The sequence below is a fragment of the Aspergillus melleus genome (assembly GCF_016097325.1).
Source record: "Aspergillus melleus strain CBS 546.65 chromosome Unknown contig5, whole genome shotgun sequence".
In the NCBI taxonomy this organism is placed as follows: Eukaryota; Fungi; Ascomycota; class Eurotiomycetes; order Eurotiales; family Aspergillaceae; genus Aspergillus; species Aspergillus melleus.
Window position 1 is genome coordinate 2,270,383 of NW_025763374.1, and position 14,592 is coordinate 2,284,974.

Genomic DNA, 14,592 nt, shown 5'->3' on the forward strand with positions numbered 1-14,592 from the left:
TTCCGACGCATACTACCAGCATGAGGCATCACCCAATTGACTTCTAATGAATATGGCCGGCTCCTGTACCTTCTGGTCACTCATTATCCCGCTTGTATCTACCATTCTTGGGATTACCTTTCAAAACTGGGCCGCTCCCACGACTGGATTCCTATTCGGTACTTGCACTTGTGATAATGCTCCCTTATCGCCTCGCCATGCTAGCTGGGGCACCTGGTTTCACCCTTCTAGATCCCCTTCAAAGTCTTCGCAGAAACCGCTATGTGACGATGACGACTGGAATCTCCTCCACCATTTAGGCGGCAACGGTCCATGGATCGAGAAGAACGATGGAGAACATGTTTTCGAGGGAATCGGTCCTCCTGAACGCTGTTCAATTGAGCAAGTGCACATGGTACGGAGAATAACTGATACCTGGACCAGTGAAGCATCTCTAACAATAGTGCAGATGTCCCGTCACGGAGAGAGATATCCAACCAAATCCGCAGGAAGTCGTACGTTTCTAATGTTCTGCTGCAATTATCAACTAGGACGCATGTCTAACCATCCAAGTTAGGCCATCTTGCACTTTTATCCCGTATCAGAGAGTCAAATGTACCTCTCAACGGCTCACTGTCCTTCGTCAACAATTGGTCCTATTTCACCAGTGAGCCTGAGAAAGACTTTGATCAATTGACCGCAACTGGGCCGTATGCTGGTAAACTGCAGGCTTTCACCACCGGAGTCCGCTTTGTGACTCGGTATGGGCATCTCTTGTCGAAACATACCAAGACACGTCTATGGGCAAGCGAATGCCAACGCGTCATAGAAACGGCCCAACACTTCGCCTCAGGGATGTTTGGCCTCGACTGGGAAAATAACGGCAAGGCCGAGCTGGAGATTATCCCAGAAACATTCGATCAGGGCGCAAATACACTAACGCCGGGCGATACGTGCTTGAAGTATCTGGAAGATCCCGAAAAGGGACACGACAATGGTATGAACATGCGGAATCGGTTTCAAGAAGTGTATGCCCCAGCTATCGCGAAGCGCCTTGTCTCCGAACAAGACAATCTTGCCTTGGGGTCTTTTTCGGATGAGGAGATTTTCAGCATGCAAGAGATGTGTGGCTACGAGACCATTGCCCGAGGATCGAGTCCTTGGTGCGGTGTCTTCACCAAGGAGGAATGGGAAAGTTTCGAATATGCTCGGGATATAATTCACTACTATCGAGCGGGTCCTGGAAACCCATATGCTGGTGCGATGGGATGGCTGTGGTTGAATGCCACAACGACACTCTTGCAATCCGGCCCTGAATCTGGAACCATGTTCTTTAGTTTGTGCGTATCTTTGCGAGAATTCCCCAATCGTCTACAGGGCTGATAAACTGACATACTAATAGTGTTCATGACGGCGATATAGCCCCTTTTCTGACTGCTTTGGATATCATGAAAGATCCGCGGTATGATCCGTCACTTCCCATCACACATATAGCACGAGACCGCAAATGGCGCACCTCGACTGTGATGCCGATGGGTGCTCGTATTGTTCTGGAACGAATGGCATGCCCATCAGCTTCAGTTCAGAGCGAGGAATCCGGACAGGACAGCTTTGTCCGCGTCAATATCAACGACAGGATTGTGCCGCTACCTTATTGCAAATCTGGGCCTGGCCATTCGTGCCCGTTGAAAGAGTTTGCTAGGCATGTCGAGCGAAGGAGGTCAGAGGTGGGAGATTTCAGTGAAGTGTGTGGACTTGAAGGGGATGTTGGACACTTAGGATTTTTGCGACAGAATTAGCAGACCTGGTGTTTGAATTTAGCGAATAAGATCTATATATTAAAGGCCATGAGAGATACATTGTTATTGCAGGACATAATTACTTCCAAAGGACTTACAATTTGTATATACTCAAGGAAAGAGATAGAGAACCAACTGATTCTCTTTTACATTTCACTTCCTTTTTCAGTCTATGTCGTTTGATATATTCACTCGTGAAAGTGCTAGTAGACATCCCAAAGCGGTAAGCGCATAACCTGCAGATCCAGGTCACGTGCGGGTATCCGGGCGAACAGACTGTTTATGGCCGCCAAAAGTTTTGGACCGCAGTGAACCCCGATCAGCGCTTTTCCTGACCAACCCGCCCAATTGTCTGTACCATTAGCGATCCTTTTTTGCTGTCTTTTTCAAGACTCTTCATCCTACTTTTCTTCCTTTTCGAACTTTCAAACACCTAGTCTACATTTCCTCTAGCATGGAGTACCACTTCGTGCCCCCCGAGGAGCGCGCAAAAGACGACAAGGGAAATCTTCTGCCGTGGGGATATGTTTATAAAGAGTGAGTTTCTCTTTTCTACCCCTGTCTTTTTTTACAAAAAAGAGAGAGGATCCGACAGAACTAACCCATCAACAGCGAAGCCCGCAACCCACGACGACCGCCCGAGGAATCCGGACCCTTTGGCCGACGACGAAATGCTCGCTACGAACATGCCCGCTCTCGAACACGCACCGGCACGCCCGCGAAGCGCGAGAACCCCAACGTCGCAGAGTTCGGACGGCTATTCGCCCAGCAGCAAGAAGACGAGAAGAGCCGCACCAACACGTTGCCTAAGTCGTCATCCTCCTCGAACCTTGACAGCCAGCGCAAGCAGACCGAGAAGGTAGCGACCGAGTGCATCCTCTACGGCTACAAGAGCAAGGACTCGGAGTGGAAGGTCATTGACAAGTTCGAGCGCATCTCCGGCGGCTTCATCTGTGAGGATTATCCGCGAACGGATCCCAACTCGTCGGCTGGGTACGCGCAGCTGCTGAGCGGTGGGGACGTGGTGATCCGCACGAATCTGTCGGCGGATGCGAATCGGAAATCGAAGCGCTATGCGGGCGGATATCACTGGATCAAGGTGACGTTTGACTCGTCGTTGGCGGCCGATCGGGCTTGCTTTTACTCGCCGCAGGAGATTGACGGACATCATGTTATTTGTGAGATTTATCATGGCCAGGGGCCCGCGGAGGATGCGCCGATTCCTGCTACTGCTGCTGCTGGGAAGACAGATGCGTCGGCGTTGTTCAAGACGAACCCGGCGCGGACCTTGACGACCTCGCATTCCACTACGTTTTTGCAGACGCAGAAAGGGAAAGAGCGCGCCGCTTCGACGCTCCCCAGGTCGTTTGCCATGAACAATCTATCCACCGTGCCAGACGTCGAGGAGGATGCGTCGTTCGCGTCCACCGCCACTGCCAGCTCCGCTACCGCCACGGGTGTCGACACGATCAACAACCAGAACACCTCGTCGTCTCCGGTTCACCAGCGTAACGTCCCCAAGGACGTTCCCGTTCAAGCTCCCCAGGAGAAACCAGAGTCCGAGTTCATGACGCATATTCCCACTGTGCGAAGGGCGAAGCTGCGACCTCTCGCCGAGGCCCTGCCGCCTCAGCCGACGGTGACGGAGCGGGTCCTGCGCTCGATTCCTATCCTTAGCTGGTTCACGGGCGATATCGTCGGCGACGGACCGCAGCTGAAAGAGGACGGGACGTTCGATTACGACAAATCAAACTCCTACTGGCGGTTCTGGAACATGCTTGATCGATTCCTGGGGACGGATATCTGTGGATTGAAGGAAGAATCTTAATTTGGGTCATTGGCCTCTGATATCAACCTTGGTATCTCTCGAAAGCTGCAAACAAATACAGCATCACCTATGCAGGTACGGCGAGGACGGAGACATATTCAACTCTCGGAAACGCGGTCATGACTATCAAGAAGCGAACCCGGCTCTCAGTCCCTTCGCGTGGGGATAAAAAACATCAGGATCTTGCCCAGTGACCGACATCTCTTACTCCTCCGGTCGGTGGAAACCTACAAACCGTGTCCATGGTCGACAGGGACTATATGCTACCAGGCTCGACGTGTTTCTTCTCTTGCCGCTTTGCTATTTTCTTTCCTGTCCTGAACACCTATCATCAGACATGTTCTTTTTTCTTTTTCTATCTTATTCTGTTCTATATGATTCATGGCATGGTCAAGGCGCTCGGGAAATAATCGATTTAAATTGTTGCATTCGATCTAATTTTTTTGCATGAATATGGAAAAGAGGGGAGTGAGAGAAGAGACGGGAGTGGAGTGGTATTAAAATAATTCAATCCGACCGATCAACTTACCTAGCTAGTTATGGTTATTCATTCGATTACATCGGTCTACATTCGTGACCGTTAGTAGAGGATCTCCAAACGCTAATCTCAAACTACGACATGCACAGGCGTACGGCGTACTTCATAGGTATAGTATGGAGTCATACTCTTGAACCTACATGTCAATCACCTCGTACCAAAACCAGACTCGGAAGACAGCGAGGAAGGGAGACAGAAACAGAGAGAGAGCACATCAAAAACGCCCCCAACGGCATGGTATGATATGTATGGTCCTCTGTATACAACATCCCTCATCATTAAAACTTCCTGTATGTTCCAATGATGACAAATGGAGACATTAGAAGGGAGCAAATCAGAGCCAGTACTAAGGAGATTCTGATGTTAGAATGTTTGTTCCTGACCTTGGTCATTGTAGGTAAGTCGCGAAGTACTCACATGGGGCAAATTTAAACCCGGACTGTAAACAACGGCGGATGATCGCTTGGGTGGAAGCCGGAAGACTCGAAACATATTCCCGATCGTTCATCACATGATATATCATTTGCTCCTAAAAGGCAGACATTGTCAGAAAACGAAGGCCAGGTCAGACTGCCGTGTCGCAAAAATGCACCTTGACATCCGAATCGCCTTCCATTTTGTGCAGCATGGAATTGGTGAATCGGTTCCATATGACATTCCAAGAACTGGAAGCGCCAAGTATTACGCCCATCTGCTGACACAGATAGTAAACCCCAATGGCCGACGCCGATACATCCTCAGGTGCCAGTGTCGTCAATCCAACAAACTGGATCGATGTAATGATACCTATTGCCATGCTGATGGGAACTATTGCCAAGGTCTCCCAAGGAGTAGTGCCTCCGGCCCAAGAGGTGTATAGCGCAAATGACACGACGATGTTCATAATATGAGTTACAACGCCCATCGTGAAATATTCCTTGAACCTGGGACAGTTAAAAACAATGAAACCAGGACTGGTTCGCATTTCTCGCGATCGAAGATATACCGTTTGATATAGAGACCTGAGATCACCGCGCCAGAGGACAATCCGAGACTCATAGCACCAATGAAAAGCGAGGCAGATGCATCATTCATGCCATGGACACGCGCCATGTATGGAAAGATAACTGACCGAACCTGTGAGACATCAACACCGAGGATCTATAAAACCAAGGTTTTGAGTTATCTACCCCATCACGGGCCCAGAATGCCAGCAGCTGGACTACCCAGAATGACCCGACAAGGCGAGTCAAGTGCAGCGGGACCAATGGGTTGTCTGCGATGAACAGTTCTACCCATATAAGTAGACCCGTACCGATGGCAGCCCCGACGAGACACCCACTTTGGAGGAAGCGGCTTCCCTCCATGTTAAGTCCTAAAACCAACATCGTCATAGTCAAAGAAAAGGTAACGATCCCCGGGGAATCGAGAGCCTTCGATTTCTTAAAGGTGTTGCTTTCCTCGTCCTCGGACTTACTGGACTCCGGAGTGTACAATTTCACAAGGACAGCAGAACCTATAATGAACGGTAGGCGCCCTGCAAAGGACCTAGAGAAGTCTGTCAATGTTCTATGGCGACGCAGTGGAAAAACTAACCACCTCTACCCAACAGTCTGCGTTACTAGACTCCCTAGTGGTGCCCCAATACCACGACCGATTGTTTTCACAATGTTGGTGTAGCTCCTCATGAGGGCAACATCATTGGGCGGCACCATGTCTGTCAGAGTCAGAACCAATCCGGAACTATCATTTGGCATAAAGTCTTACCTTTAATCAAGACAGAAATAATTACTTCTAGCCCTGCTGCCCCGACGCCTGTAACCACTCGTCCCACCACCAGACATTTCATTGATCCGCTGACAGCGCTGCTTCCCAGTTATCTTCGCGGTCCTTTTCAACTGTAACAAAAGCTGGGTAACACGCACCACAGAGACACCCCAAAGCCAAATATCAAATACGCACATAGAAGAACACGTTTGTAGCTGTAGCTATCGCTCAGGGTACCGTACTGGAAAGATTTCTGCGGTTAGCAGTCCTACCTACTACAGGCTTTTTCGGAGACAACACGAAGTACGTACCACCGGAAGCGAGGCACTAAATCCCAGATTGAATGCGACCAGTAGCCAAATACCCCTTAGCTCGGCCTCGAAATGCGAGAATATGATCTCGTATACTGCAACCACGGTCGACTCATCCGAGCTTGCCAGTATGGCGCCTGGACGCTGCGGTTAGTCCCCTGAGTCAAGCATCCCCTGCGAGTCAGCCGGACATACCAAGGTAAGCCACATATATGGCCACTTTATTACTTCCAGAATTGCTATCATGGCTCCTTTCTAGACTCAGGGGCTCTTGTTCGTCGCCTAACTCAAGGGCTTCTCCCCTCATCGCTGACATGTCGCTAAATATAGAGAATGCCTATGGATGTAGCCCGCGAGCACTTACTCTCGTACTTGGCAGTTTCAGATGGGAGCTTTTATTCGAAAGTGAATTGATATGTGCTTGGGTGGTAGATGTAGGGATAGACCCGGGACCTGGTTCTAGATATTTTGCATCTTCACCAGCGCCTGTGCTCAGTTATCCCTTGCATAAGAGAGGTAGGTCATTTGCGCCTTCTCAATCAGCTCCGTGCTTATAATCAACCATTGGCTAGTGAAGCAGCCAGCTTAGGGTTCTCCACATTCCTCCTCCGCAATAGCCTCGCGCCGGGTTTTGCTGTTGGGGTCAAAATAAGGCCTCTCGCCTATTCCCACCGCGCGACGCGCCGTGCGAATACCCTCAAAATCAACAACCGCTCTATGAAATACCGATCGATTATCCCATATTGCTATGCCATTTGTCAGCCATCGTGGGTCCCTTGTTTCCTTTTCTGGGGTTGCTTGGCCGACTGGGGAAGCCCTACCAATGTCGTAAGAGTTACACCAGCGGTGTCTCAACTGACAGTCGTCACTCTCAACCAGTATCTGTAAAAGCCAGTCGTGTAGACGTGTGCTTTCGGTTGCCGTTAGCTCGTTGACATGGGAAAAATGATGACCAACACTGCAAAGGCTCTTCCAGCCTGTGACAGGGTTGGTGCGAACCATCGGATGGACTGCCTCGAAACGTGCGCCAACATTGTTCGGCGATCCACGGGGTGCAGAGTATGGCTCAAATCCTTTTTCTGCCAAAATCTTGTGGTAGTTTCCCTGTGAGCAGGTAATGGTGAGACCTTCCAGGAACTGCCGGTAGGCGGGTGAAATACGATCATAAATCTCGCAAGAGGATGCAAACATCGTGCCTACGGCATTAGCACAGTCGGCGATGAACCAACAAAATGAGAGCACGCCACGGACCTCCTCCCGATTCGGGCAGCTCGATCAGTTTCAAAATGGTGTAATCGCTTGGATTCGGCTCATAACCAAGGTCCATATGCCAGTTACCTCGCACACCGTGGCGTCTGCTTGCTTGGATTTTGTGTCGGTTCTCCGCGGGGTTCTTCGATCGATCGGTGGTCACGCTATTGATGTTTTTATCCTCATCTTTGTTGAAATTGCAGAGGGGGTGAACATGCAGAGTTGATGATTCCGGTTTGGCTGTAAGGACTCCGAGTCGATGAGCCAACTGCTTCTGCAAGTCATCCGTGAGCATAGTTTGAGCCCGGAAAAAGACAACCCCCCGGCGAGAAACTGGGTCGCAAGTAAGTCAATTATACTCTTTACGTGGATAGATGGAAGGGTAGTACTGGTAATAGCGAGGTCACGAAGCAGGTCATCAGAATTTGACGCCTTCATCCACTCCACCACGTTCGTATCGGGAAACTCCATTCCGATGAGAGGAGTGACTTTAAAAGACCTGTACTTTTTCAGGAGACCAGCAGATCTCAGAGGACCTTTCATGAGAGATGCGCATGGGAAAGTCATGGTTGAATTAAAAGAAGTGGGCACAGAGGGTAAGCTTCTCGTCTTCGAACCCTTACTGATCTATTTATCTCCCTGCGATGGGCTTGAAGAAGAGAACAAAGTAACGCCTCAGATCATTTGTTTTCCACGCATCTCAACCAATCCCTTACATGGACTCAACACGTAGTCACGTCATCTGAGGCTATGCAATGCCAGTTTTTCTCGCTTTATCGTTATGTGTTTGCGGACGATGGGCCTAAACCTCACCGCTAGTCAAACACAATGCTGCCACTATCACCTTGCATATACTCCGGAGTGTCCATCATTATATTTGCAAGGCTGGAGGACAGATGTAACGAAAAACAGATCTGTGCACCTGTGACTATATGTAAGTGCTAAAATCCTTTGCCGGAGACTCCCATCAGTGCAACTCCAGTCAAACCGCCATGGTAGCTATGTATCGGCCGTGCCGGGTGCGCCCTTTGCCTCCTCGAGTCAAGTACTGTGTACAACCGCGCTATTTGACTTACAGCTGGAGAGCCTTAGGTTGTGTGGTACGATCCTCCGCGAGGGAGCCTTCCACTCCCGCCAAAATGTCCATTCGAGACCTACCGAGATCCACCAAAACCGAAAACAAACAATACTTCAATGACATTCTTTTCCGCAGCGACAAGACGCGAGAAGTCGTAATTCGTGGACCGCCAAAGTTCGCTTCCAAGGAGGATGAACGCGAGTATCAAAAACAGCATCTGGCGGTTGCGTTTCGTGCCCTCGCCCGGCAGGGCTACGACGAGGGCCTCTCGGGACACATCTCATTAAGGGACCCAGTGAATCCCAGTAAGTGGTGCTACGACGTACAACGCTCATACCGTAGCTTACATGTTCCGCCCGAGGAGAACACTTTTGGATCAACCCATTGAGCAAACATTTTGCCATGATGCGCGCCTCTGATCTGGTATTAGCTGACGAGCACGGACACGTTTTGCCCGGAGGAGCTCAGCAGCCCTTCAACGTCGCTGCCTTTGCCATCCACAGCGAGATTCACAAAGCTCGCCCGGACGTGAATGCAGCCTGTCACGCCCATTCGATTCACGGGAGGGCATTTTCGTGCTTTGGTAAACCGCTTGAAATGATATTCCAAGATGCGCTCAAATTCTATGAGGACCATGCGGTATACCCCCGGTATGGAGGTGCAGCTCTCACTGCCGAAGAAGGGGCACGAATTGCGAAGGCCTTGGGCTCCTGTCGAAGTGTCATCCTCCAGAACCACGGGTTGATCACCTGCGGCAGTACGCCAGACGAGGCCGCATTTTTGTTCATATCTCTCGACCGTTGCTGTCACGCCCAGCTGATGGCCAACGCGGCATCCGGTCCCGGTTGGGAAAAACTCCGCATCCCTAATGAAGTGGCGGAGTGGGTTCAGAGACGGCGAGGAAATCCGAATCGGATGTGGTTGTCATTTCAGCCTTATTTTGACCAGGAGGTCGAAGCAGACCCATCGGTATTGGAGTAAACTCCTACCGGAAAACTTTTTATCAAAGGTAGTTGGCTCATTCGCATTATATACAAAGGTTTGAGAGATATGAATGTGCCTTGTCAACATAAATCGGTCATATCAGATACGCGGTCATGGACTGGTCAATAAAATTAACGCGTCAAAGGCCTGGATTGCTACACTAGCTGCATCTATTAGTCTTTAAGCATCTCAATCTGATCATCCTTCCTAACCAACCGTGCCGTATGAACAAAAAACTCTAAGGAGAGGAAGTCGAGCAGCCATCAGGTGCCATCAAATAGGAGAAACGTGGATGGCTCAGAATTCGTAGCAAGTTCGCTCCTCATCCCGACGCATTCAGGAGGGGGAACGTTCAACTAGACACTTGATTAACCGATTATCTAACAACACCTTGGAGCAAACCCACCGATATGTCGAATATACTCCGTATGCTACAAAGGATTAGCTTTAGTTTCTCTATATTAACTGACGCAGTACGAACATATAGGTTCCATGAGTCGGGCCCGGCTCGATTGTCCATCTCGCCCATTTGTTCGTGGGAGAGACCAAGCTACCAGTGGTTAGAGTTAAGTTGTTTGTCTCATGGTCATCTAGAGATGTGAGTATGCCATATTCGATATATTATGTACTGTACGAATAAGGCTTATCAGCAGTCAAATAAGTCCCTGTAACAGCACTGATAATAAGATACTGGCTATCTCCTGCATCTGCAAACTGCCATTTTTGATTAGACCCATCATGCGGTTTCGTTACATATAACAATATCCGAATGCGGAACAATAGGGGAGAAAATTAGAGTCTCGGTATAGATTTTCCCCCTAGCACTCTAGGTTTGTCCCATATCTATACACAAATGCAGAGATGGTCTTCACAGTACTATATTTTTTCTATGCATACTGAGGTCTAAGGAATTTGTAAACTGAAGTACAAATAGCAGAGATAATCTCGGCTAATTTTTATAGTGATGGAGAGTACTATGTTCTTAGCATAATACTTATACTACTGAAGTGAAATAACATTGTGTATTTGATAGGCGTCAGGTAGTTTGAGCATCTACACAGATCAGCCGACCTTCTTAGGGATTCCAAATGGATCGACATATTGCTGAGATAGCTTGGGACCTAAACGCTCTAACACACGCAAGGTATACCCTCTATGTAGTAGTAAAAGTGCTTCAGATATAGCTCTGTCGCGACCGCTGGCCAGTGTCTCTAATTATGATCTGCTTTAGATAGATGCAGGCACATATCGAAAGGTTTCAACCATACAGTTTCAAAACCTACATATCCAACATAATGCGGGGCTTGAGACAAGCTAATAAATATGCATTCATTCAACACAGAACTTTAAAATTTTTTGCTCAAGGGAAAACCGGAACCGTGAACTCAGTTTAGTTTTAGTTTCGTTTTTTTAAAGAAAACATTTACTCGACATTGCTCTCGAAGTTCTCGCCCTCAACCAGATCGGGGATATCATCCTCCTCGTCGTCCTTCTTGCCCTCGGCGCCGGCCTGGTTCTTCTGCATGTTCTGGTAGCTCTCGGCCAGCTTGCGCAGGGAGGCCAGGCTGTCGGGGCCCAGCTGGTTCAGGATGCCGGGGACCAGCTCGGTGAGTTCCTTCTCCTCGCCGTTGCCGTAGAGGGCGAAGGTGTTGGAGGGGACGGAGGCGTGGACTGTTTTTTTTTCGGTTGTGTTAGTTTGCGAGATTGGTGGAACGGTTTAAAGGGATGCTGGTTGGGCTAGACATACCCTTAGGAGCACCGAAGTGGATGACGTTTCCGTCCTCCTTGAACATGTTGACCTCCTCGATGGCCTGGATGGGCTGGACGTTCATCTTCTTGAGGGTGGCCTGGAGCTTCTTGTCGTCGGCGCCGGACGACTTGTGGACCTTCTTGACCTTGCGGCGGGGAGTGCCCTTGCCTCTGTGTTATGCGTTAGCCTCTGCATCGTCTTTTCTGATCGGTTGGTTTGTTCTGTGGTGTGGTTGTTGGGTTGGATTTGACGCAGGTCGGGGTATGATATGAAGGTATCATGTTGGGTTGGTTGGTGGATTGAATGCATAGGACATGGGTTCGGTTGCATTGCAACTGGGAATTCAGGTATCTTCGCGGTCGGAGATGTCGCAAACGAGAAGAATCGAAGGGAAAGACAGTATGAAAGAAAATCGATATACGTACCCTATTCAGAGAGACGGATTAGCTATAGGACCTTGAATTGCGTAAATCATGATTGCAGATCGCATAAAAGCAACAGAAAAGCAGAACTCCGATCCAATGCAATTTCAAAGGCGAAGGTGACAGTCTCAGCGGAAGCGACACCTCAGTTCACGAACTCCACCATTTCAATGAACGAGCTGAGCCGACGTCTCTGGTCGCGACTCTCCCCTCTCCTCGTCCAATCCAGTCCAGTCCATATTGACCATCGCATTCGATCCAAATTGAAAATCCGAGTCGTCCGACAGACCGACCGATCACATCGTCCCCTTCATCCTCCCACGCATCGAAATTGCAAGCTCACGACACAAAACCATCAAAGCAAAAAGACGAGATAAAGAAAATAAAACATACCAATCCGCACGCTAGCCTGCATCCGAGCCAACTTAGCCTGATCCATTGTGACGGTTTTCGAGAGAAAAAAGGGGGGGGAGAGGGGGTGGATGAAGTCGAGAGGAAACCTGGTGGGATAAGAAGCAAGACGTCAATAATCCGGATCTGTGGAACTCGAAACTCGGTAAGGCTTTTGGCTCGATGTGTGCGGGCGCCAAGCTTTGAGGGGGAGGAAGACTGTCAATGCAACAACGTACGTTGGTTGCAACTGATCGGAGTCGTTGTTGCAAGTGTCTGAGAGGGAAAGGGAAGGGGGGGTATTGGGCAACCTACCGAGAGCTGGTGGTGATGAAGTTGGAGTGGGAGAGGAGAGGAGAAAGTGTCGACGTTCCCGTTTGTTAGTGGGAAAGTGTGGCTGATGATTGATGATTGATGACTGTGGGGAGTTCACCTGCTTGGGTCTGGGATTACTTGACTACGATGGTGACTGCGTTACGACGGTGAAGATTGGATTCTATTTGATTTCTGTCTAGATATCTATCTCTGCATTCCAGGTAGGTTGATCACGGTTCCTTCATATGAAGTTCGCCGTTTGGGGAGATCAACGAGATTTCGTTGTGGAGGGGATCTTGAGGCTGCTCGGCTAAACCCTAACGACGACACGCTGCCGACGCCTGTCTGACCCTTGTCCGGGGTCACGATGTGAGGCATCCCTGGATTCTGGACAGTATTTCTTGCACACAAATGAGCTCTTTTTCTACGCTATCCCGACGATGCCCTGCTCCGATGAAGTGTCTGAGCCTTTGCCCAGCCCATCTCGCCTCCACTCGGTGTTTTAATCCCAATCGGGTAATCCGACTGTCTGGACCCTTATTGGCATCAGTTGGAGGGAATACTTCTCATTCTTCAACCATAACATCATAAAAATTAGGATCTACCCTTCTACAAGCCAGTACTAGTCTAGGATACCTCCGCGATTTGAGCTTCGGTCCATTCCCATAGCTTCCGACCCATCTCCACGTCGTCTGCATATTTGCTCGACCCGCGAATCCCGATAGGAACATAATACGCCCCATTGGTCAGCAACTCTCTCTTCGCTCCGGCAGCCCAGAGTTGATTCATCGCCCCCGTGCGTACCCCTCGGGATATCATCAAGGTGAGATGAGCACCGATGTTAGAAAACCCACCGGCTTCCTTCGTGTGGTTGTACAGGTCGCTCGACACCACTCCCGGATGGATAGAGACTGAGAGAATGTGCGGATAGCGGCGTGCGAGCTCGGCCGCAAACAAGACGTTGGCAGCCTTGGAAGCGCCATACCGCTCGAACGGCCCCGACGCCTGCAGGGCCTCCGTAGACGTCATAACCTCGTAGGATGGCGATACGTTGTGTCCGACGGAGCTGACCGTCACGACCCGGACATCGAGCGCAGGGACGGCACTGGCGCTGGTCTTTTTCAACGTGGGAAGCAGTAGTTTGGTGAGCAAGAAGTGTCCGATGTGGTTGGTTCCGAATTGAATCTCAAGCCCCTCTTTTGTGACGCCTGGGGGTGTGGCCATGATGCCGGCATTCAGTATCAACAGGTCCAGGCGATCGCATTCCGTGGTGAATCTTTCGGCCGCTGCGCGAATGGACTCGAATGAGGATAGATCGAGCAGTATGTGTCTGATGTCGACGGGCTCCGGAAGGATCTCCTGGATCGAGGCAATGGCGTCGCGCGCTTTGCTCTCGGTCCGAGCGGCCAGGTAGATGCGAGACGGACGATGATAGGCAAGCTGAAGGACGGTTTCTTTTCCAAGGCCGGCATTTCCTGAATTGGCCGAGAGCAGTTAGCAACGTAGGTCGATTGATGGGGTAGCACACGCATAGGGCAAGGGGCGAAAAGTCCTTACCACCTGTAATAAAGACGATCTTTCCAGAAAGATCGCCTATATCTCGCTGCGGCTTGAAGGAAGAACCCAACAGGCCGAAGCTCAGCTCATTGACGGTAGGCCCGACACTGGAGTAGAAATCCGCGGGATGGCACAAGGCATGGCGAACGAGGGATCCAGCCAAGTATGCGTAAGACATTAGATCAATGATCAAGGAACAAACTGGCGGTCAAAAAAAGAACTCTAAAATTGAAAGGTTAGTGCGATGGATGGTCAATTTATCCCTCGCGGTGAAAGTTAATGGACCACGCGCATGAAGCTGCCGCTCTCCCGCCATCCTGAAAAGGGGGGATACAAGAGTGGAACAACGGTGATTTTCATCAAAGCGACCGAGGTCCAGATGCATCTCCACCTATCGTAAAGGGTGCTTCCGAGGTGATCTATTTCATCATGTCGTCAACAAGATCGTTCAGCATTTGAAGTGATAGCGATATCGGATCTGCGCAGTCGCGATAATCTCCAAGGACCAGTCCTGGATTGCAGGAGGAAAGAAGAAGAATGCAGTTCGGCATGCAGCTTATGGTTAGCGAGATCCCGTGCTTTCGCAGCCACATGATAACCACAACACCGCTTCTCTCTCCCTCTCTCTCTACAGTATAAACTCG

The 14,592-nt window shown here is 49.9% G+C and overlaps 6 protein-coding genes across 6 annotated transcripts; 3 read left to right on the forward strand and 3 right to left on the reverse strand.

The window, feature by feature from the left end:
• Window positions 1–46: 46 nt before the first annotated feature.
• On the forward strand, window positions 47–1,778 carry LDX57_009210 (histidine phosphatase family protein; the record flags this gene model as incomplete). The annotated part of the gene is made up of 4 exons (XM_046090931.1): window positions 47–394; window positions 449–494; window positions 557–1,319; window positions 1,382–1,778. 4 exons carry the CDS (start codon window positions 47–49, stop codon window positions 1,776–1,778), a joined length of 1,554 nt encoding a protein of 517 aa, XP_045946906.1.
• A 454-nt stretch (window positions 1,779–2,232) lies between these two features.
• On the forward strand, window positions 2,233–3,606 carry LDX57_009211 (uncharacterized protein; the record flags this gene model as incomplete). Its single annotated transcript, XM_046090932.1, has 2 exons — window positions 2,233–2,315; window positions 2,391–3,606. The coding sequence occupies 2 exons, from the start codon at window positions 2,233–2,235 to the stop codon at window positions 3,604–3,606; spliced, it is 1,299 nt and encodes a 432-aa protein (XP_045946907.1).
• A 3,180-nt stretch (window positions 3,607–6,786) lies between these two features.
• Window positions 6,787–7,747, reverse strand: LDX57_009212 (TauD/TfdA dioxygenase family protein; the record flags this gene model as incomplete). The annotated part of the gene is made up of 3 exons (XM_046090933.1): window positions 6,787–6,947; window positions 7,023–7,397; window positions 7,453–7,747. 3 exons carry the CDS (start codon window positions 7,745–7,747, stop codon window positions 6,787–6,789), a joined length of 831 nt encoding a protein of 276 aa, XP_045946908.1.
• Window positions 7,748–8,591: 844 nt separating this feature from the next.
• Window positions 8,592–9,511, forward strand: LDX57_009213 (uncharacterized protein; the record flags this gene model as incomplete). The annotated part of the gene is made up of 2 exons (XM_046090934.1): window positions 8,592–8,835; window positions 8,961–9,511. The coding sequence occupies 2 exons, from the start codon at window positions 8,592–8,594 to the stop codon at window positions 9,509–9,511; spliced, it is 795 nt and encodes a 264-aa protein (XP_045946909.1).
• Window positions 9,512–10,937: 1,426 nt separating this feature from the next.
• EGD1 (nascent polypeptide-associated complex subunit family protein) lies at window positions 10,938–11,852 on the reverse strand (the record flags this gene model as incomplete). The annotated part of the gene is made up of 3 exons (XM_046090935.1): window positions 10,938–11,185; window positions 11,262–11,434; window positions 11,845–11,852. 3 exons carry the CDS (start codon window positions 11,850–11,852, stop codon window positions 10,938–10,940), a joined length of 429 nt encoding a protein of 142 aa, XP_045946910.1.
• Window positions 11,853–12,467: 615 nt separating this feature from the next.
• LDX57_009215 (putative short-chain dehydrogenase/reductase family protein) lies at window positions 12,468–14,515 on the reverse strand. Its single transcript, XM_046090936.1, has 2 exons — window positions 13,949–14,515; window positions 12,468–13,866 (listed from the first exon to the last, which is right to left on the reverse strand). Exons 1-2 carry the CDS (start codon window positions 14,124–14,126, stop codon window positions 13,019–13,021), a joined length of 1,026 nt encoding a protein of 341 aa, XP_045946911.1. The 5' UTR covers window positions 14,127–14,515; the 3' UTR covers window positions 12,468–13,018.
• Window positions 14,516–14,592: the final 77 nt, after the last annotated feature.

What these genes read in the sequence shown, in the direction of transcription:
- LDX57_009215 (XM_046090936.1), bottom strand. Translation starts at nt 14,126, where the DNA reads ATGTCTTACGCATACTTGGCTGGATCCCTCGTTCGCCATGCCTTGTGC. An exon ending in GATCGTCTTTATTACAGGTG is followed by an intron (nt 13,867 to 13,948) that starts GTAAGGACTTTT and finishes CGGCCAATTCAG; the next exon opens with GAAATGCCGGCCTTGGAAAA.